At 41.9% G+C, this 22,806-nt stretch overlaps 1 protein-coding gene across 1 annotated transcript in view; it reads left to right on the plus strand.

Annotated features, from left to right (window-relative positions):
- The first annotated feature begins 4,165 nt into the window (after positions 1 to 4,165).
- msraa (methionine sulfoxide reductase Aa) overlaps positions 4,166 to 22,806 on the plus strand; it is a 132,362-nt gene continuing 113,721 nt past the window's right edge. Inside the window, exon 1 of the mRNA XM_023974562.3 lies at positions 4,166 to 4,350. Coding sequence (XP_023830330.1) covers positions 4,269 to 4,350 — 82 coding nt within the window. The 5' untranslated portion in view covers positions 4,166 to 4,268. The remainder of the gene's footprint in view (positions 4,351 to 22,806) is intronic.

Here is a 22,806-nt window from a genome sequence, read left to right on the forward strand (position 1 = left end):
TATTGTCTGCGCGCTGCGAAAGATGGAAATTGGTGCCGTGATGAAAACACCCATATTCCACTGATTGTGCATTAAAAGACCCTGACCTCTTCAAAGGATGCGGGAAATGCTAAAAGCATAGGCTACATCTAAGCAGCACACTGAGAGGAYAGAGCTTTGGTGCAGTCTGGAGGCAGAGCCAGCCGAGACTCACGTAAAAGGGTCTGATGCAAAGAGCCATCTGACAGAGAGGAGAGTAGCCCAGTTTATCATCGCCGTGCGCAGCTTAAAGCGTGGTCGCCCTGCTCCTCTCTCTTGTGCTGTTTCTCCACTTCTCTTCTCTTCTGAGAATTATTCAGAAGGGAAGAGGTAGCATCTGCCGGTTTACTAAACAAATCGGAGGGGTTTCGAAATGGGACGCTCCAACTCCCCTTTTCTCTCATGTAATTGACTTACCGAGATTAGCCTACCTATAAGCCTTGCAATGACAATAGACGTGTTTAACAGAAAAATACACACGATGGCCATAATCATGAGCCTACATTTTGCATTGACATCGTTTTTCTAATGAAAATAAATGTAGGCCTAGACGTGTGAAAACAAATATGTGAATGTTTGATGCATTTTATTAGGCTACATTTTCAATTAGCACAATATAAATATATAGGGGCCTAATATTATAGCTATGTGTATAGGCTGATGTGGCGAAAGAAGACTATAGGCACCTTTTTATAGGCATCTGGAAAAATGGAGACACCATGCCTCTTCACTATATCCCTGCTCATGTGGAATGCACAATTATCAAACTGCACGTGCCTGCGCATAATTAATTATTGATAATTCTCAAGAGCGGTGTACATATAGCCTACACTGCTATATTTTCATACTCGGCCAATCGTAAATATTTTGCAAACATGGCGAGAAACCTTTATGAAGTATTGGGAATTAAAATATTCTTACCCCAAATGGGCCGTCTCCATATGGCCTGTCATCTGTGCGTTCTCTCCCCCAACCCACATCCCTGTCCTGTCCCATACGAAGCCCAATGATTTATTGTGATTCTTTCGTTATTCATTCGAACCCTGAATTAAATTACACAGATCCAATATGAAAAAAAGATGTAATAATCGTGCTCGCTAAAAATAGCATCATATAAGGCCTGGAATATGATATATGTATGGATAATTAGGCCTACGTTTATATGAGTGGATAATTCTTATGGTACAAATAATGCACATTGCAATGTTAAATGTTCAACTGTTTTCAATAATTTCTGTAATAGGCCTTGGATAGGACTACATCGGTGGCGCAGTTGTATGAACAAAGGCGACGTTGTATGTAGTCTATAGCTGCACCATAACCCCAGACCTATAGCTGCACCATAACCCAGACATTTTCTATTGTGCAAAGTGAACACCCGTTCGTATGCATGGATTTGGTTGAGGTCCCCTTATCCCCCTCTCGTGCCGCAGTAAAACGCAGTGTCATCTGCCGAGCAGCCGGACGCGTGCCTCCCGTGAGCAAATTCGACGCTCAGTGAACTCCAGATGGCTTGTATGGTAAGCCAAGCTCTGCAATCCACCCCTTTATGCTGACCTATATTACACAGTAATGAATAAAGCCTATCTGATTTAGAGGCCTTCTATGCGGCAAAGAAGCCAACGAATCCAGCGAGCCCTGCAGTGAAAGGGTGCAGTGGCGTTAATGTAGGCTTGCAGGCTGCAGGTGACCACAGTGTACATCTAGAATGTGTAGTATATTGGTGTTGAATGGAAGACTACAAAACACAGCCTTTCCCATATATTTTATCATCAAGTCTCAAACGCTATGGACAATAGGCGATGAACGTGACGCATTGCTGTTGAGTTTTATAGGGCCTATGCAGCCATAAAAGTTAATTGATTTCACAAATGAAAGACAGTGGTCTCCGCTTGTGCATCAACATCGATCAGTCTCCAGACAATCCTTTTATCAAACCCAAGTATCTATAACCAACTATATGACTTCCGTAAACAAATTGTTCTCACGTGATTGTGTTGGATCAAACTTATGTATGTTTTAATACATTTTTTTATGTATTATTTGTGGATTTCCACATTAGATAAATTGCCTGAGTGTATCGGACTATAGATTTAGGCCTATAGGAATTAACAACACACCAATCTTCCATTAACTAGGCACGTCATCAAGGACCTCAGCCACCCGAGCCACGTCTTGCTAACCCTGCTACCATCCAGAAGGAGATGTCAGTACAGGTGCATCAAAGCTGGGACCTTAGAGACTGAAAAACAGCTTATATCTCAAGGCCATCAGACTGTTAAATAGTCACCACTAGCCGGCCTCCGCCCAGTACCCTGGACTGAACTTTATTCATTGTCAGGTTACCACCGGGTTACTCTACCATGCACCTTAGAGGTTGCTGCCCTATGTACATAGTCATAATGGAACAATGGCCACTTTAAATAATGTTTACATACAGTTTTATCCACTTCATATMTATATACTGTATTCTAGTCAAGGCCTGTCCTATTTAACTATTGCGGTACACATACATACATACTTCATATATATATATATACTGATATACTGTATTCTAGTCAAGGCCTATCCTATTTAACTATTGCGGTACACACACATACACATATATATATATACATATATATATATATATATACACACACTCCGGACTCCGACATTGCTCGACCTAATATTTCTTAATTCCATTCTTTTACTTTTTATATTCGTGTGTATTGTTAGATATTACTGCGCTGTTGGAGCTCGGAACACAATCATTTCTCTACACCCGCAAAAACATCTGATAAGAATGTGTATGCGACCAATACAATTTGATTTATTTGACGTGTATCCCTATGCCTATAACATTCGAGTCTGTTGCAGAGAAATCTTGTCCAAAAAAATGCAGATTTTCGAAAAAGGCCAACAATAAATTCAAAATACAATTGAAGTTTATCCATGATCTAAACTCATTCACAGCTGTTTGCTTTAACTCCAGATTATTGCACATTTATCTGCTGAAAACTAGTTTACACAAATCTTTTTAAATGGCAATGTTAGTTGCCTGCTCAGGCATGGTACCCAAAGCCCCTCGGAACAGCGCTGTGTGCAAGGGCCTTGAACCAAAAGCTAGATTCGAGTTTCTCCACACTTGAAGAGGCAAATCCTTTTTAATTCAAACTTGCGTAAACCTCTTTCATATTCATTTGAGTAACTTTGTTAATAACGGACTTGACAGACTTATTTTTTATCAGCAAATGTTGCCTGAGAAATTAACAGATAGGACATTTTCCCCAATGTATTCCATTCTTTATTTATTAATAATAACTATTTTAAAACTATTTAATAATGCAACAAGCTATAAAAAAATGCAATGGTTCAACTCTGGCAACATGCTTATTTCATAAAATGGACCATGACAAAATAGTCAAAGCCTGATTCAGAAAATAACAGAATGTTTAAAAGAAAAGGAGGGCAAATGTATTTTTTTTTGGAATGGCTATATTTTGTCAGGTCATGCATTTCGTTATTCTAGTTCACCGAAACTACCAGAACCTGACTTGTGTCTCGAAATATGGTTACAATGCGTTGTTTTACTAATGTTACAATGTATCAAGGCTGAAACATGATTGGCTACACAAATGATTGTTTCCATTATAAACTMGGTGGTTCGAGCCCTGAATGCTGATTGGCTGACAGCCGTGGTATATCAGACCATATACCACCGGTATGACAAAACATGTAATTTTACTGCTCTAATTACGTTGGTAACCAGTTTGTAATAGCAATAAGGCACCTCAGTGGTTTGTGGTATATGGCCAATATATCACAGCTAAGGGCTGTATCCAGGCACTCCTGGATAGCTGTGGTATATTGGTCATATACCACACCTCGTGCCTTATTGCTTAATTATATCCTGATAATGACATAATTTACCTCAACATTTCATATAGGCGAAGGTTTTGGCATTCATAGGTCTTTCAGCCTATAGCCCTATATATTTGTTAATGCAAACTACATTTAATCATTATTACATTTGCTTTAATTACTTAGGCCTATAGCTAAATCAAATATATAATTTTGTGCAGGTTTGGTAATAGGCTGTGCTCTGCCAATTGTAGATTATAAACATGAAAACTGGCGCGTTACACAAGTTGTTATGTAGGAAAGTAAGAAGGCTCGGCTAGTTTGTGTCCGTACGACTGCAACCGCTGAGCTCAATAGTCGTAACGACTCGACTCCGTTTGATTTGGCGTCATTTTACCCACAGTAGAATGGGAGWTATCTCTTCCAAAACACAGATGCCGACTCCAGAGACCGCTCTACCCGGGAGAAGTGAAAGTTTAAAAGTATCAGGTAGGATGACTTTCCCTGTGTGTGTCTGTGTCGCATGGTGTCCTAGGCTCGGTAGCCATAGCCTATAGTAGCTAGCCTACATACCTAGTTGCTTAGCAAAACACCCGTAGGAACTGTAAGTTGGCCTAATTATGTAAACATTCAAAACACAAAGCGTGTACAGTTGATATTTATATCAACAAGCACTTGTCGTACGACTGTGTAGCCGACATACTAATGTGTTGCACGAATTGAKTACACTTCTGCCCTGCTATGACTTTGAAGCGCTGCAGAGGCTTTGTTTTGTCACTGAAACCTCCATATTGCGCATGCGTATATTCACATCTCGCTGCTATTAAACTGTTCAAGAAAGGTCCGTGCAATCCGGGTTCCTTGGGACGTTCCTACCCCATTGAAGTTGACATCACACACACACACACACCTCTGATTAAGGCAACCTGTTCCAAAGCTAATCATTTGTAAAAATAAATAAATAAAAATAAATAATAATAATAATAAAGGCTGGAAAATTGTAGTGCATATTACTGTTAATCCTGCAATTATGTAGGCCTTATACCAAGGATATTTCTATTGGATCTCACTGCCCTTAAAGTGATTGAATATGCATTCTATCCAACTGGCAAGAACTTGACTCGCTTGGGGGAATTTGTGCTAGTTTAAAGTCAGTGGTGCAAAAATAATGTTTTCAGGGGCTCCCGAGTGGCACAGCGGTCTAAGGCACTATCTCAGTGAAAGAGGTGTCACTACAGTTCCTGGTTAGAATCCAGGCTGTATCACATCCGGCCGTGATTGGGAGTCCCATAGGGCAGTGCACATTTGGCCCGGGTTCGGCCGGGGTAGGCCGTCATTGTAAATAAGAATTTGTTCTTAACTGACTTAGTACATTTTTTATTTATGTGACCTTTATTTATGTCTAAAGAAAGATGCTGTCTCCAACACTCCATTTAGATTAAAGATTAATTGTATTTCTTGTCTGACTCTCAGAGGATGGAAAAAGGCAAAACTTTCAGTTTGAGGGGAATGGCTGACACAAGTTGAGTTACATAACATTTGAAGGTTAGAGGGGTGCGGTCTGCAGTGATGAGAATGAAAACATGTAGCCTACTAGCTTTTGCACTGTAGGCAAAGAGAGAGAGCACTAGGAGCTCGCCGCATGACATCAAACATCGATCGCAAGGAAAAGGCAAGAGAGAAAAAACAATTGCAGTACCTTGTGTTGCTTGGTTCCTGTCAACATAGGAAGGGAAAATGATAACAGTAATTTGTCTCGAGTCCTGCAGATTTCTTAGAAATGGGACCCACCTGAGTGGATGTCTAACACAACACCTAGTTATACTGTCAAATCGTAAACTGCATTTCACTTTTCTTCAGAATTGCCCCAAATAAGTGTGTGTGTGTGTGTGTGTGTGTGTGTGTGTGTGTGTGTAAGAGAGAGGGCAAGTAAAAGGTAAAAGGCCTGGCTGAAGGCTGCTTGAGATGCGGCTCACATGGGCACTGTGTGCAATGGCACGAAGGGATCCACCCCGCAGGACTGCAGTGGTCTGATTACCAGCCCCATACAGCCCTGGTCTCCCTCCCCAGTCCCAGCCCTATGGCAACATCACTGCACCACGGGGCTGGCAGGTTGCCAGGAGACGCACGCACAGCTACACAGACAGGCACCACACCACTGCACGTGGCTCTGCTCGCTCTGTTAAGGCATCCTGATGTTGCTGCTAGCCCTCTGAAGGTCACACATGACGGGGCGTTGGAACAGTGAGGAAAGAGGAACGAAGGGTCAGAGACAGAATGAAGTGGATTCATTTATTGCCCTGCAGGATTATGATGTCCTGGATAAGAGAGTAGCCATGGTATCTGTTATGCATTTTATGGACAGTGAAATGGTTATTTACTTATGGACATGGTGAAATTCATCCAAATCCCAGTAGATGCTGACAGGCATGTGACTGCGTATTTTATATTTTGCAGATCACAGATGGCTCTAGTTCTGTGTAGAGCAGCTTCCAGTGAAATAGAATAGGGGTCAATCTTGATTTATGTGGTCATTCCAAATGATGTGATTGTGTAAGGTGTATGCTGTACCATCCATCCACAGTCCTCTTCTAGAATAGATAGGGATACTGATYGACTTGGACTGTTTGTTGTAGATTGTGTTTTCAGTTTTCTTTCATAATCAGGAATAATCCGTTGCATTGTTGCAAAGTGTAAGTCAGCACATATATATGACCTCCACCTCACTAAATAAAAAACCTGCTGCATCACCTCTAGTCAGTTAATGGATATAAGAAGATCTTACGATTTTACCTTATGTAAACATTTATTGTAGTCTACGAGCTACATGGTTTAAAATCCATTTTAATCTAATATCCCAAACTGTCGGGGAAAGCCATGAATTAATAAAGTAGCAAAATGGCTTTAAGAGAAATCGACAGCCAATCAACAGCCTCTGTTTTGCTGTGCGTCTTATTTATTCCCTATAGGATCACTCCTGCATCTGCCAGTCCAAATTCCACCATGCTAGGCTGTTGCGTGGGCTGGGGGTTGTGGCTATGTGCTACTGGATGGTGTGAACATGGAGGCAGGCAGTGGTGAGTTGGCACCAGCGATGTGGGCACTGAGGTGCCCCCTCAGAATGGCGGGAGATGCTGTGCCTTGGCACATGGTGAATAGACTACCCCGGCATTGAAAAAGCGAAGCTGCTTCAGGTCTTGTAAAGACATCCCAGAGACATTTTTGGGGAGTCTCATCGAGAGAGACATGGAGGAACTCCCTGCGTGACTTGCTTGGGTGAGGGTGGGAAGGAGAGGGGAGAGGGGAATGGGCTGTGGTGGGGGTATGGAGAGGTTAAGGGGGTGTGTGGGTAGGCATTGGGAGGTATTGGCTGGCAAGGATTCCAAGTACCACACGTGTCTGTGTGCATCTGGGTGGGGGGCGGGAGAGGGGAGATGCCAGAGATGAAGGAAGTGGTCGAATGGCGTAGCTCAGAAATTAATCTGAGATTCGTTTTGATCAATTTGCCCAAATCAACGGTTTTATTTCGGGGGGAGGGTGGGTGTTTGGGGGGTACTCAGACAGACATGTTGGAACCCCGCCAAGGCATCTCGGGAAGGTTGCCATGTCGAGAGAGAGGGAGAGGAGGGGAAGAGAAAAAAGCCAGGCAAGACTTGGCAGGGTTCTATCGCAGCTCCCTTTGTCTGTTTGCTCAGCTTTGCGCTAAGGAAATCAAAAATACCCAGGGTGTAGGAACTATGCTTCAACGCGAAAAAACTAAACCAAACAAGAAAACAAGTCGAGAAAACTACTTTGAAAAATTTGAGGACGCCGAGGGTGAATGGGGCACAAGCATAGTCACCAAAAATATGTTCTAATTCCAGCAGAGCCACACAATGCTTATTTTCGTGACTGGAGGAGGTTACTTGAGCCAAGAGATGACCATGTCATTTCAACTCAATCTTTCTTTGTAATTTCCAAGCGAATGAAGCTGCCGCATCTGTCTTTTCTGGATATGTTTTGAACACAAAAGGACTCTCAAAAGTGGACCTGGATTTTATCCATGAAGGACTGCCAGAACTGTTGTGGCCAAGCAACTGTCAAGAAAAAAGTTTTTTCCCTTCCCATAGATCAAACCTTAAGTCGCCATCCGTACATCACTGGGAGTAGATTTCACCTTCCAAAGTTTTGTGATCGTAAAAATCACTGACTTCAATGCACCTCTAGGATCTGCCTCTGTTGTCACTAAGTTGTCCTCTTTGTGAGAGGGGTTTACAGCGAAACAACAGCAACTGGTTACTCAGGCCAAGTGCTCTTTGACCAAGCTTTAGAGTTCCATTGTGTCTCGCAGTTGGACGAACTGAAGTACATTTGAAGATATCTCGCCTGCAAAGGACTGAGATTCTCCAGCATTTGGATTTGAGATCTGAGGCCAGTGGATCTACAGTAGTCTGTGTGAGGCACTGAACTAGTAGTGCAGTTTCTCCAAGCTGCCTACTCTCAGTTGAAAGAGAGTTCTACAGGCCTGACTGGTTTTCTTCTAATATGTAAGGTTTCTTCAATACAATTAATTCTCAGCTTCACAATGAGAGTGTGGTACTGTGTGTAAGGTAAGTTATATGTTATATCTGTTTTCTACAGATTAAGACGTCTACTTCCTCTCCCGTTAGACCATAAAGAAACCATAGGTGTTCCTTACTTACCAGCTGTGTTGTTGTCCCCGGGACACTTCAGAAGTCTAGCACTGTTTTCCTGCTATATGYAAAAGGAAGGCACTTAACGGAGGCTGGGGATTGTCAGGGATGACTTAAAACGTCTCCTGAAGGATCATCCATCCCTCCCTAGAGGACCCGGTGTGCCTACCATTCTACCGCTTTCCCACGATCAACGTCCTCGTTGCTGATTTTCATACTGGCCACAGCCCCTGCAGAGAGAGTGGTCTCCCAGTCTCCGAATCCCCCGGAACCAGTGGCTTTTCTCATCTCCACCGTGTGGCTGATATCCCCCCTCCCGTTGTCTGTCACAGGCACAGCAGTGCCATCTCCCCCTCGGTCATCCTTAGGAAGCGCTGTGCATGATGGCTTCTGATTTGTGTCTGGCACTTGATTAATAACTGCAGGGAAAGGCTAATAGAAAAGTAAGAAATGTTCCCCTCAAGGTTTATATTGAATCGCTGCCAAGGCAAATTACACTGCCAGATGTGTTTGCGCTGATAGCAGGTGGAGTTAGCAGGTGTACTGTGATGGTGGCTCTCATAATTATGAACGTTTGTTGTGGAAACATCATATTTTGCCTCTGTCGTGTTGGAGGTGATTTGATCATTACTTGTCCTTATATTTAGCTTCAAATTATGGACAACAGAAAGCAGGCAGCAGTGTTGTGTTTCTATAGTCCATTTTCATTCAAGTTAATGAAAATGAATGGCCAGCTCATTTAGCTGTGGCTATTACTGTACAGATGATGCATTAATGAATCACAATTATCCAAATTCTAGTATCACAGAATCAAGATAATGGCGATTAAGAAGTCCCTAATTGTCCTTTTAGATTTCGATTCTGTAAATGGGTTTGGAACTAAAGGTTGATGGAAATTCTGTTTAGTGTTGGAGTGCTGCTGTTCTCTCCTCCTGATCAGAAGTCCAGGTTCATGCAGGGGTGAGGGCCTCAGTCTCCAGCTCTGAGAGTATGAGGAGGGATGGGAGGGGAAGACGTAGACCTGCTGATGCATTTACACACGGCTCTCTGCTCCCGAGGGTCTTCCTTTTGGACCCAAGTAACCTGAAACACGACGTCAGTCTTTTAAAGGAGGTTCAGGGTAGGAAGTTAGGCCTGAACTTGGGGGACTTGTCTACAAGCACTACTAGCATTTGGCTTTAAGCTTGGCTAGCTAGCTACTCCCCCTGCTTAGCAGAGTTGTGACTACTTTTCTATTTAACGCTTCCCGTTTTAAAGAGAACGTAAGACAATAGCTTCATGATTCTGTCCTGTCTCAAGTCTTGACCGTTATGAAAGTGTCAACACAAGTAACTGAAGAAGGGCAGTGAACTTGAGAAAAGTTTGACTTGTTAGAAGAACCTGAAGTCTCCAGATAGCGGGACTGATTGTTGGGTTTGTGAGTGACTGCGTCTGATGGTCATGGTTGGACTGAGGCTCTGCTCCAGCCTCCAGTGCCCACTCATGTGGAGGGCAATGGCGTAGTGGAGGAGGAAGCTCTCCGATTTCTCCAAGGTTGGCTTTACCCTAGTCCACCCATGCATGCATGGCCGACTTCGCCTGTCTATGAATTATTCACAAAGCTCTCATCTTCACAGGTCACTGTCATCCAGCAGTGTATCTCTCTCTCTCTCTGCCCTTCGACTTTAATCCAGAGAAACTTCACCGGCAAACACAGCACAAATCTTCAACCCAGGGCCTCCAGTGACAYAGAATGAGTACTCGGGTTGCCCGTGAGCAATATTGCAGGGTTTATCATGCCTGTTAAGTGAGTTTTAAAGGCTTATCTGCCTCTGTTGTGCCAAGATATGTCTTAATTTGTCACATGCTGAGTAATGATCCTGGCTAATGCCAGCGTAGACTCTGGTGACATGCATGGGATTTCACCATGAGTGTCCCTTGTTTACACTGACACTGATAACCKCACAGACAAAATTGGCACGGCTTGCACCTCAGAGAACTTAGATTACCTGTCATTCACTGAGGTTTATCTCTCTCAACCACAGTTTGCCATCCTCTGAGTATAAACTCAGTTTAAGATGTCTCTTAGTTATTGTTATCTTGTCTTTCAGTCTAGATCCAGTTGTTTAAATGCTTAGAAACCCAGTTTTATGATTCTAAACTGTGACTTCTTCTGCTCTTAATGGCAAACCACACACTGTTGTGGTGTACCGGTCGCATGTTGGGTTAAACCCATCTGGGACCAATTTCTGTACATTTTCTGTCTGACTGGATTGGAGTTAAAGTGACTGTCTGTGTCTACACTCCTACAAAATAGGCATGTTGTCATCGCTTAACACCAAGCAAAAAAGGGTAAATCTATGAATAATTTAGTGAGTCAGGTTGCCTACCCCATGTATCTGAAACCGAGGTGGAAGTGTTATAGGAGGACAATTCATTAGCTTGTCACGCTATGACTACCCCGATCTGAAAACAGTTGATGGTAATCAAGAATCGTTATATTAGCCCTGGGCACACAACTTTAATTAAATGGAAGATTAGATGTAACAAATTAAAGATTCATTCATTAACCTCAAWCCCACCAGGTGGGGGTTATTAATCAGATTAATTATGTCATGATAATGCTAATGATGTTCTACGATTCTCATAAATCTTTAAAAAGTCTCTTAAAAACAAATTGGAGGAAGGATATTCTGAGGGCCCCAGCTCTGTATTCATTAGTGTGTTACTGTGAGAGATATTTATGTGACCTGGCTCATCTCATTACTGAGTGGGATTACACAGAAATATGGTTCTTACTTATCATATTTGCCCTATATTAATTGGCTGAACCACAGCCAGCTAAGGAAACGGATCTGAAATTAAATTGAGTTGCTGGAGGTTTCAATTTTTTCTACATTAGCATTTTAGTCATGTAGCCGATGCTCTTATCCAGAGCGACTTACAGTAATGAGTACATACATTTTCATACTTTTTTTTCTCTCGTACTGGTCCCCCGTGGGAATCAAACCCACAACCTTAGTGTTGCAAGTGCCATGCTCTACCAACTGAGCTCAGCATCTTTTCCCAAGAGACCATCTGGTTGGGTAAAGAACAAATCAGCACCACTTCCTGGTCCTTTGTTTAATTACATTTGAGTCATTCAGCAGATTCTTATCTACAGCAATTTACAGTTGTGAGTGCATAAATGGTCCCCTGTGGGTATCGAACCCACAACCTTTGTGTTGCAAGCGCCATGCTCTACCAACTGAGCCACACAGGACCCCGAGATAGTAGGATAATCTTCCATTATAGCTCAGTGGCTTTTCTCTCTCCCCCTCTCTCAAATCCTCTCTCTCCTCATTCTTTCTCTATTTTTCTCCTTTATCCCTCTCTATCTCTACACCCCTCTTTCTCTGTCTCTCCTCATTCTGTCTCTCTCTCTCTCTCATGATAGTTATTTTGCATAACGTACCTGACATCTACTCTGGTTGTTAGTGGGCGTGAGTGCTGGAGGTTTCAGTGTGAGCTTAGCCCACTGTTGGTGAGATGCCATTAGGCTGGCCTGTGTTAAAACCCTCATACAAACACAAACACACACACACACCTCTCTCCCCTTCTCAGCCCATGCACTCATTCCAGGGCTCCGATAGCAACGGATGCTGTGCTGTTGCCATGTGTGGAGGCATTTCTGTGACATTGCTTGATGGAGTGGCATGATGGCTGATTAACCCTTCGTTACCCTCGTTGCATAACTTCTCTTGATTGCATAATGGATTGCCATTACACATACGGTTGGTGGCTTCCTGTGTAACCTCACTACTCTGTTTTGTATCCTCTTAGAACAGAGCGAAGCTTTGATGCAATGGCGCGAAAGCTGGTTGAATATGTGGCTGTTGACCTGTGACCCAGACCTCCTCTATTGCTGTAGTTCTGCTGTTGCTGCTGACTGTGAAGGGTTTCCATTAAGCAGTTAGATTATTGCTGGAAGCCAGGCTCTTAAACCCTCTGTTCTGTCATATATTCTGAGGTATGGAGTCAGATGAAGCTGATGTTACAGTATGTGGGTGGGCATGTCATGTTATGGTAACTAACCTACATTTCCCCATTTGAAATGATATTGCGATAACTCTTAACTGGTTATCTCATTGCAAGAGGGGATATACAGTAGTTGCTGTTAGTACGAATGTTGTGATCTTTGTCACAAAATATGCATATATTTGTTATACACATTTTTGAAGTATTGTCACGTCTCCGAAAGCACACTTACCACTTGAGGTTTATCAAAGTGTTCTCTTTCATTGATTTCTATAATCTAGTTGTCACGATCATCGTATGGAATGGACCAAGGCGCTGCGTGGTATGCGTACATTCTCTTTTAATGACTGAACACTGAACAAAAAACAACAAAATCAACGAKCGAAACGTGAAGCTATACAAATAGTGCTGACAGGTAACTAAACATAGACAAGATCCCATGAATAGAAATGGGGAAATGGCTACCTAAATATGATCCCCAATCAGAGACAACGATAAACAGCTGCCTCTGATTGGGAACCATACCAGGCCAACATAGAATTACAAAACACCTAGATGACCCACCCTAGTCACTATCACGCCCCAACCAACACAGAGAATAAACAGCTTACTATGGTCAGGGCGTGACACTAGTATAGTGGAGCGTTGCTCTTAAATGTATTTGGATTGTCAGTTTACACCCCTGGGGAGGAGGTTCAGAAGGTTAGAATAACACAAAAGATTGGATTTGGCCTTCACAGACTGAGAGGATCACTACAACTAGGATACACAGGAAGGAATGAGCTCCCTCTCCTCTCCCCACCCTTTGGAAGAAATACACAACACCTGAACAAAGAACTGACAGAATTAAAGATGTATTGTGTCCTGAGTCCTGCACTGTTTTTGTTTCCAGTGTTTCTACCTCTGGGGAAGAAAAACTTCCTTTTATGTGTGAGCTCAATCCGCCCATAGACCTAGGTAAGGAGCTGGAGAGAGAGACCATGTTTGATGTTGACACATAAGTGGGAGATGAAGGAGCAGAGCAGCCCTCCTTGCTATCACTATGAAACACACACACACACACACACACACAACAGGCCATCATTGTAAATCACAATTTGTTCTTAATTAGTGTGTGGTGAATTTTCAAAACTCTTAGTTCAAAACTCCAAACTGGTAACACTTGTAACGCAGCCAGTCTTCAGTGTTGGAGTAGTGAACTACATATTGTGTATTGTATTTTACAGTATTGAAACTTCTGTATTGTAGTGACAATGGCATAGAACAGTTCCTCTGGACCTCCTCGAAGTCTGAGTTTGCGGGCCCCCCCCCCCCCCCCCCCCTAAAAAGTCGGAAGTTTACATACACTCCACAAATTTCTTGTTAACAAACTATAGTTTTGACAAGTCTGTTAGGACATCTACTTTGTGCATGACACAAGTCATTTTTCCAACAATTGTTTACAGACAGATTATTTCACTTATAATTCACTGTATCACAATTCCAGTGGGTCAGAAGTTAACATACACTAAGTTGACTGTGCCTTTAAACAGCTTGGAAAATTCCAGAAAATGATGTCATGGCTTTAGAAGCTCTGATTATTTGAGTCAATTGGAGTGTACCTGTGGATGTATTTCAAAGACATATTTTTGCATCTGAGCGCTTAGAGTGTGCGGCTCTCCTTTATTGTCAAGTTTTCCACTCCGCTAGCCAGCACCTCGCCTAAATAGGTGTGCGGTTCTTTTTCCTCTAGATTGTATTTCAAGGCCTACCTTCAAACTCAGTGCCTCTTTGCTTTACATCATGGGAAAAATCAAAATTTATCAGCCAAGACCTAAAAAAAAAATTGTAGACTTTCACAAGTCTGTTTCATCCTTGGAGCAATTTCCAAACGCCTGAAGGTACCACGTTCATCTGTACAAACAATAGTACGCAAGTATAAACACCATGGGACCACGCAGCCATCATACGCTCAGGAAGGAGACGCGTTCTGTCTCCTAGAGATTAACGTTCTTGGTGAAAAAGTGCAAATCAATCCGGAACAACAGCAAAGGACCTTGTGAAGATGCTGGAGAAAAAGTACAAAAGTATCATATCCACAGTAAAACGAGTCCTATATCGACATAACCTGAAAGGCCGCTCAGCAAGGAAGAAGCCACTGCTCCAAAACCGCCATAAAAAAGCCAGACTACAGTTTGCAACTGCACATGAGGACAAAAGATCGTACTTTTTGGAGAAATGTCCTCTGGTCTGATGAAACAAAATAGAACTGTTTGGCCATAATGACCATCATTATGTTTGATAAAAGGGGAGGCTTGCAAGCTGAAGAACACCATCCCAACCGTGAAGCACGGGGTGGCAGCATCATGTTGTGGGGGTGCTTTGTTGCAGGAGGGACTGGGTCACTTCACAAAATAGATGCATCATAATGAAAGAAAATTATGTGGATATATTAAGCAACATCCTCAGACAGTCAAGTCAGGTCTTCCAAATGGAACAATGCCCCAAGCATACTTCCAAAGTTGTGGCAAAATGGCTTAAGGACAACAAAGTCAAGGTATTGGAGTGGCCATCGCAAAGCCCTGACCTCAATCCTATAGAAAATTTGTGGGCAGAACTGAAAAAGCGTGTGCGAGCAAGGAGGCCTACAAACCTGACACCAGCTCTGTCAGGAGGAATGGCAGAGGAATTCACCCAACTTATTGTGGGAAGCTGTGGAAGGCTACCCGAAACGTTTGACCGAATTTAAACAATTCAAAGGCAATGCTACCAAATACTAATTGAGTGTATGTAAACTTCTGACCCACTGGGAATGTGATGAAAGAAATGAAAGCTGAAATAAAAAAAAATCTGTATTATTCTGACATTTCACATTCTTAAAATAATGTGGTGATCCTAACTGACCTAAGACAGGGAATTTTTACTAGGATTAAATGTCAGTAGTTGTTGAAATGTATTTGGCTAAGGTGTATGTAAACTTCTGACTTCAACTGTATATACTACCGATCGCTGTTCATGGTTCTGAAATTGCGGCGTCTACTTTGCTACCTATCGATAGGCTGTCAGATGATGTGGTGCTGGTGCTGCAGTAGCCTATAGCTTTGCTTTAATGGATGCATGATTATTTTTATTTGGTTGTCATTTTCTCATGTTAAGCCTAATGTTTCCAAATATGTTTTGGATGAATAAATTCATACTAATTACCAAAAACAAAAACAAAAACAAACCCCCAAAAATAAAATAGTTTGACTAGTGCAATTTATCACTTGCGGTATAAACACAACAAAGTCCACCTTCTTCACTGTTAGTGTGTGGGAATCCTTCTCCTGCACGGCATTCACTGCAGACTGTGGGACATCCACTATCATCTCATCTCTACTTAGTCCTTCAGCGATTTTCACTTCCTCCACATGGGAGACCTGTTGGATGGCCCTGATCCTGCTACTGCCACCTCCTTCATCCTTACAGGGCATTCTGGGAACTCGGGAACGTGATTCCCATCACAATTACAACAACATGCTTCATCTGACTCTTCAACTGCTACGTATTTATTCCTTCGACAAACACTTGCCACGTGTCCAAACTTTTTACAATTGTAACACTACAGTGGCTTCTGTACATATGGTCTCACTGCACATCTCACATACGTAATTTAACGTAATTTAACCAAGTTTAACGTAATTCGGGAGAACCACTTCCTCAAACGACAGTAAAAACCTATCATTCGATTCAAGCGACGTGCGTCTACCACTCCTGGAATGTTATCCCTGAACCACACAGCCTCTATGTCCAACGAGACACCAGAGATGACACCTTTAACCGGTGCCCTACTCTGAAAATCATAGCTTTCCACATCATTTGTCGACATCTTGTAGAGCCACAGAGCTTTCTCATTTTGCACTTTTGACACACACGAAAACAACATCAAACCGCTCCAGGTCACTCTGACAGATTCCCCTATACCCAATTCGTCCATCGCCATCTTCGAGACCGCAAACGGGTCACCCAAAAAACTATCCTTGCTCGTGAATCGCTCTCCAACCATAAACTGCTGTTCATTTCCAACTTTAGCCCTTTCTACTCCACTGTTCTTCACCATCGTCCACTCATTCTCACCAACTGTACTCACGCCAAGAGAATCGCACAATGCTTCTGCTTCCACCATTGGTCCGGCAGGCCATCACACTCACTCTCCATCTGAGTCCGACCTGATTCACCTACCTTTTTTTAACCTGATAGTCAATTAAGTAAAGAGGCCGAGGCGGGCTGCCATCGCCCCGTTAGAAATAGGCTAATTATAAAAATAGGCTAATTACGTATCGTTTTCACCACTTCCGAATTCGTCAGACAAAGTTCCGCCCCCATTCATTTTCAACAGGGGCACACGGAGCAATGCACAGGGGATTGTGGGAAGGTGAGCGGCGAGAAACCTACTGGCGGAGCTGTAGAAATAGTTAAGCTCTGCTCTACTTTATGCAAATTACAGGAACACACATTATAACATTGTGAATGAAACACTAAGCATGAATTTCCCATGTGATATGCTACCAATTGGATTATGGTATCTTAACGTAATGATTGTCATATCTTATGGCTCTTTCATTATACCTGTGTCATGACATTGAGGATTATAGCTCACTTCCTGTAAAACACATAGGCCTACAGGTAAAATGAATGGGTACTTTGCATAAAGGAAATTGTGGCTTTGAGTTGTAAACCATTGTTGTGCAAATCTCTCTTRACCCACCATCAACACAACTCTGCAATCCTCCTCCATACCTTCTGATTTTGTCTCTGTATTCTAAAATCATTCTCAGCAAATGAACAAGGTAGAATTACAACGCTCCCATGCCCCATTACTTTCCTTTTTGACATTTCTAATTAACCTACAAATTGTCAGCTCCTTATTTTCATGTGTGGTACTGTACCTAGAATACAAGGGTTGGATTTGCACTAAACTATTTCATATGTCAGAAAATTAATGTAGAAAATCTGGCTTATGGATAGCCTCATTTACATTATCTACCTTTATCATGTTAAGTTGAGAACATATAGCTAGCTCAACAACATGGAAATGATGTGTGAGTTTAGCRATTTTCTGCTTCAGATGTACAATGACAAGGGACGCATCGCACAAGCCCATAAGGCCACTAATGCCATCGTACAGTAGGCCTGTGGCTGCGTTAGTGATGCATGTCATTATGATGAGCTGCTACATGGATTCACATGGATGATATCCTGAGACAGTGAAAATCAATTGAAACAGATTGGAGAGCTCACAACTGGACAAAAAGGTGATGTTCATTTGAGGAAGCAACACAAAAACTCAGACAAGTTAGAGACAGATCCCCTTCACACCTTTTTTAGTGCAGAATTGTGATCTGTGATTCATGAACATTGACACTAGTTAATCTTGAAACATCTTTATAACCACTTCAATGAATCAGCATTTAATTTCAAAATGCACAAATAAGCTAACTCGTTTGTAAATGTTACCCGTTTTAGTAATTAGGCTATTATTACTAAAGCTTAATTTCGGGTGAACTAAAAAGTTCATCCCAGAGGTGGCCAACCTTGCTCCACTCCCAGATCTACTGGGTGAGCAGACTTCTATTCCAGCCCAGCAATAATACACATTATTATCAACTCATTAGGTCTGATAAGTTGAATCATGTGTGTTAGTGTTGGGCTGGAACAGAAGCCTGCAAACCCAGCAGACCTCCAGGAGAAGGATTTGCCTGCTACAGTTGTAATACTTTTGTAGCCTACATTGTGTGTGACTTTTAACTGTATTGTTGTATACAAGTACACATACAACCCATTCCATACAAGGATGTGCCAGCAACCCCTTTGAACATTCACTGGGACCTCTTCGTTTGCAGACAGGCTTTCACAGCTCTCCATATCCGAGGACAGACAACTCAAAGAAACATGCTTCATTTTACTACAATTAGACAGTCCTGACTAGGTGAGTTACTATCAAGGCTCAGGCTAAGACCCAGATGCAGACACAGGAGGCGGATAGTACGAGTCTCAGAGTTTATTATAGTACAAGGGGCAGGCAAAAGGTAAGTCTAGGCAGGCAAAGAGTCGGAATKCAAATCAGAGTCAGGCAGGTACAGGAAGGCAGGCAGGATCAGGACAGGTAGAAAGGTCAGAACTGGGAAAAACAAAAACTAGAGCACAGGAAACACGGGTACACGCTGGTAGGACTTGACAGGACAAGACGAACTGGCAACAGACAAACAGAAAACGCAGGTATAAATACACAGGGAATAATGAGGGGAGATGGGAGACACCTGGTGGGGTGTGGAGACAAGCACAAAGACAGGTTAAACAGATCAGGGTGTGACAGGTTACTGTCAATTATTTATTGAAACAATTTAGACATAGGTGTGAGATGCCGGGCGCATGCGCCCCAGAGCAACGTGCCCCCCCCCCCCCCACCCCCCCCCCGCTTTGCAGGAGTTTCAGCTACGCCAGTATGTAGTGGTCCTGTACGTGGCTCATTCATTGGCACACTCGAAGTTGTAGTCTCTGAGGCTGCAGTTAATTGCTGATTTCTGAGGCTGTTAACTCTCTACTTGTAATATTTAGGGAGAGTATAATATACAAGGAATTCTCAAAGCTGCTAATGAGAACGCTTGACGACCTGTACCTAGCCGGTGGGGATTCCGGTGGGGTGCCCCCACCCAGGCAGTGGCGTCATTATACCCTGATGAAGACAGCTTGTCTGTCGAAACGTTGGATATTAGGGTTATTCATTATTGCATCTGAGCTAGAGTGTGCGGCTCTCCTTTTCTTTTCAAGGGTAGTGCCGGCAACACTAGCTGCAGTAACCCATGCGGGAGGGGGTCACACTTGGACATTCAGAGAGGGACATATCTATTGTGGCCCTGGTGGCACAAAATAATCAAAGTCTGACTGCACGAGAGATGCTTGGGAATATGGTCGCGACGGGAGACCAGCGTGTGTGGTGTTTCAGGGGAAGGGGGTGTATCTGATCTCCATACCTAGTACTTGACAATGGTTAATCAACACTCTTCCCCATTTTTGCCAGTTTTTGCTCAAATTTCTTATACAGCTGCAACCGTATGATGAATTCGTAAAGCAAGTCCTTTCTTGAGTTGGGCTCTGGGATGTAACACTGTTGTAGCATCTGAGCTTATGGTTGTTTGTGGGGGAAAGGGTTGATGGTGTGTGTGTCCGTGTGCGTGTGCGTGTGTGTGGAGTGGTGTGTGTGTGTGTGTTGTCGTGTGTGTGTGGCTGTGTGTGTTGTAGTGTGTGGTGTGTTGGTGTGTGTGTGTGTGTGTGTGTGTGTGTCGTGTGGGTTGTGTGTGTGTGTGTGTGTGTGTGGTGTGTGTGTGTGTGTGTGTGTGTGTGTGTGTGTATCCCACAACTGCTGCTAGGGAATAAAGATGTTAGGGACAATACAGGATGAATCACAATAATTGTTTGCTGAAATAATAATTTCTTGCCAAAATGTAACTTTTGTAATGGCAATCCTGGTAAGAGGTAACAATCCTTTGCATGAACTACCTACATTATTACAAATATTAATAGTTCATTATGGAAAGTAAGATATTTTTTTAATAGCTATATACAAGGATGGAAATGCTTTTGGTCGGCTGATCTGCTTCTGTTCTGTGGTGGCACTGTGTGTTCTTTTCGAAGGATGGGTCCCGGTCTCTCGGGGGCCTTGGGATCCAGGGGAACAGGGGGGTTCTGCCGGTCACTGGGATGACAACCCAACTTGGGATGGGGAGGAGTTTCAGCGGGTGGAATAGTGGGGACCAATTGGAGGTTTACGTAGTAGCAATGCAAATATCATGGTATAGCTATATGGACACTCAATCACTATGGTACTTTTTAATGGTAAGTTTATAAACATATATTATGATAAATAGATTTGAAACTTGTATCTCATTATGGTAAATGGTGAAATAAGTATAGCCAGCTATAATTGTAATGGCTTAGCAGATAATAAGAAAAGACGATCAGTATTTACCTGGGTAAAAGAGAAGGAATATAATATCTATTGTTTACAGGAAACTCATTCAACAACTTTAGATAAAGTTGTGTGGAAAAAGTACTGGGGGGGCAAAGTATATTTCTCCCATGGGCAAAGAAACTCAAAAGGTGTGGTCATATTAATTAACAGTCATTTTGATCCAAATGTGCAAATTGTACAAACAGATCCTCAAGGTAGATGGATGATTTTAAATATGTTTATTGGGCCATAAACAGATATGGCTCATTAACCTATAAGGTCCAAATAACGCTTCTTTGAACATTTGAAAACACAAGACTATTATTATGGTGGGAGATTATAATACGGTTTTAAATACCTCTATGGACCGTAAAGGAAATCACACTACAAACTATCACCCTCAGGCACTTAAGGAAATCCCAAATGTCATGGATATATTGGAACTAGTGTATATACGGAGGCTTAAATACCCTGACCTAGTGAGATGTACATGGCGGAAACTCAATCAAGCTAGTCACCTTGATTACATTCTTATGTCATTCTCTCTGGCACCAAAAGTTTAAAATGTGTTGATAGGGGACAGAATGCGGTCGGACCGTCACATAATTGGCATATATATTACTCTTACAGAATTTCCACCTGGGCAAGGATATTGGAAATGTAATCAAAGTCTATTGGATGATAACTTGTTTTTAACTAGGACAGAAGAATTTTAACTGACTTTTTCAGACATAACATAGGTACAGCAGATCCCCTTATTGTATGGGACACTTTTAAATGTGCCTTTAGAGGCCATGCAATTCAGTACTCATCTCTAAAACAAAAGCAATTTAGGTAAATAGAGTCTATATTAACAAAGGAAATGGAAGGACTAATAGTACAGATAGATAGCAATAAAAACTGTACCATAGAGGCACAGAATAAGTTAGAGGAAAAAGAAATGGAGGAGCTTATTCAAGAAAGATCCAGTGTAATATATTATAAAAAATAAAGTGAACTGGATGGAATATGGGGAAAAATGCACCAAATTATTTTTAAATCTTCAACATAGAAATGCAACCAATTTTTTTTTCTTGAAACTTGTTACAAATGATGGAGTCACGCATGATTCACCAAACTATATTTTGAAAGAGGACGTTAAGTACTTTAAGCATATGTTTTCGTTTCAATCTCACTCCAATACATTTTTATAGAAAGTTAGCAAAAATAGATAAGATCTATTTGTGGAAAAATCACCCTGATTAACTCTTTTTAGTCATATCACAGTTTAACCTATTTGCTTATGGTTTTGCCTACACCTAGCAACCTTTTTTTTCAATTATATGAGCAAAAAATATTCCATTTTATTTGGAATGGCAAGCCAGACAAAATTAAAAGGGCCTATTAATATAATGAATATGAAATCGGAGGGCAGAAATGATTAAATATTAAAGCATTAGACGTATCACTAAAGGCATCAGTCATACAAAAGTTATACTTAAATCTGAACTGGTTCTCTAGCAAATTAGTATGAATGTCTCACCCCATGTTACAGAATGGCCTTTTCCCTTTATTCAGATTACAACCGCTCACTTTTGGTAATTCGAAAACAYAATAATCTCCAAAATATCATTATTTTTTAACATGCCATAGAAAGTTGGTTGCAATTTCAGTTTAATCCAGCAGAAAAGACAGAACAAATAAATAATATTGTGGRTAAACTCAAATATACTAATTGATAAAAAACCTTGACCTTTTAAAAAATATATATAAAAAAATTAACTTTGTAAATTATATCAGAAATAGGACTGGTGGAGTTATGTCACACATGCAGCTAACACAAATACATGGAAATGTCTGCTCTACCCAAAAATACAATCAAGTGCCTTGCGATCGGAGGCCGAGCAGTTGCCATACCAGGCAGTGATGCAACCAGTCTGGATGCTCTCCTCATTAACCTATAAGGTCCAAATAACGCTTCTTTGAACATTTGAAAACACAAGACTATTATTATGGTGGGAGATTATAATACGGTTTTAAATACCTCTATGGACCGTAAAGGAAATCACACTACAAACTATCACCCTCAGGCACTTAAGGAAATCCCAAATGTCATGGATATATTGGAACTAGTGTATATACGGAGGCTTAAATACCCTGACCTAGTGAGATGTACATGGCGGAAACTCAATCAAGCTAGTCACCTTGATTACATTCTTATGTCATTCTCTCTGGCACCAAAAGTTTAAAATGTGTTGTAGGGGACAGAATGCGGTCGGACCGTCACATAATTGGCATATATATTACTTTACAGAATTTCCACCTGGG

The sequence above is a fragment of the Salvelinus sp. IW2-2015 genome, linkage group LG28 (assembly GCF_002910315.2).
Source record: "Salvelinus sp. IW2-2015 linkage group LG28, ASM291031v2, whole genome shotgun sequence".
Lineage (NCBI taxonomy): Eukaryota > Metazoa > Chordata > Actinopteri > Salmoniformes > Salmonidae > Salvelinus > Salvelinus sp. IW2-2015.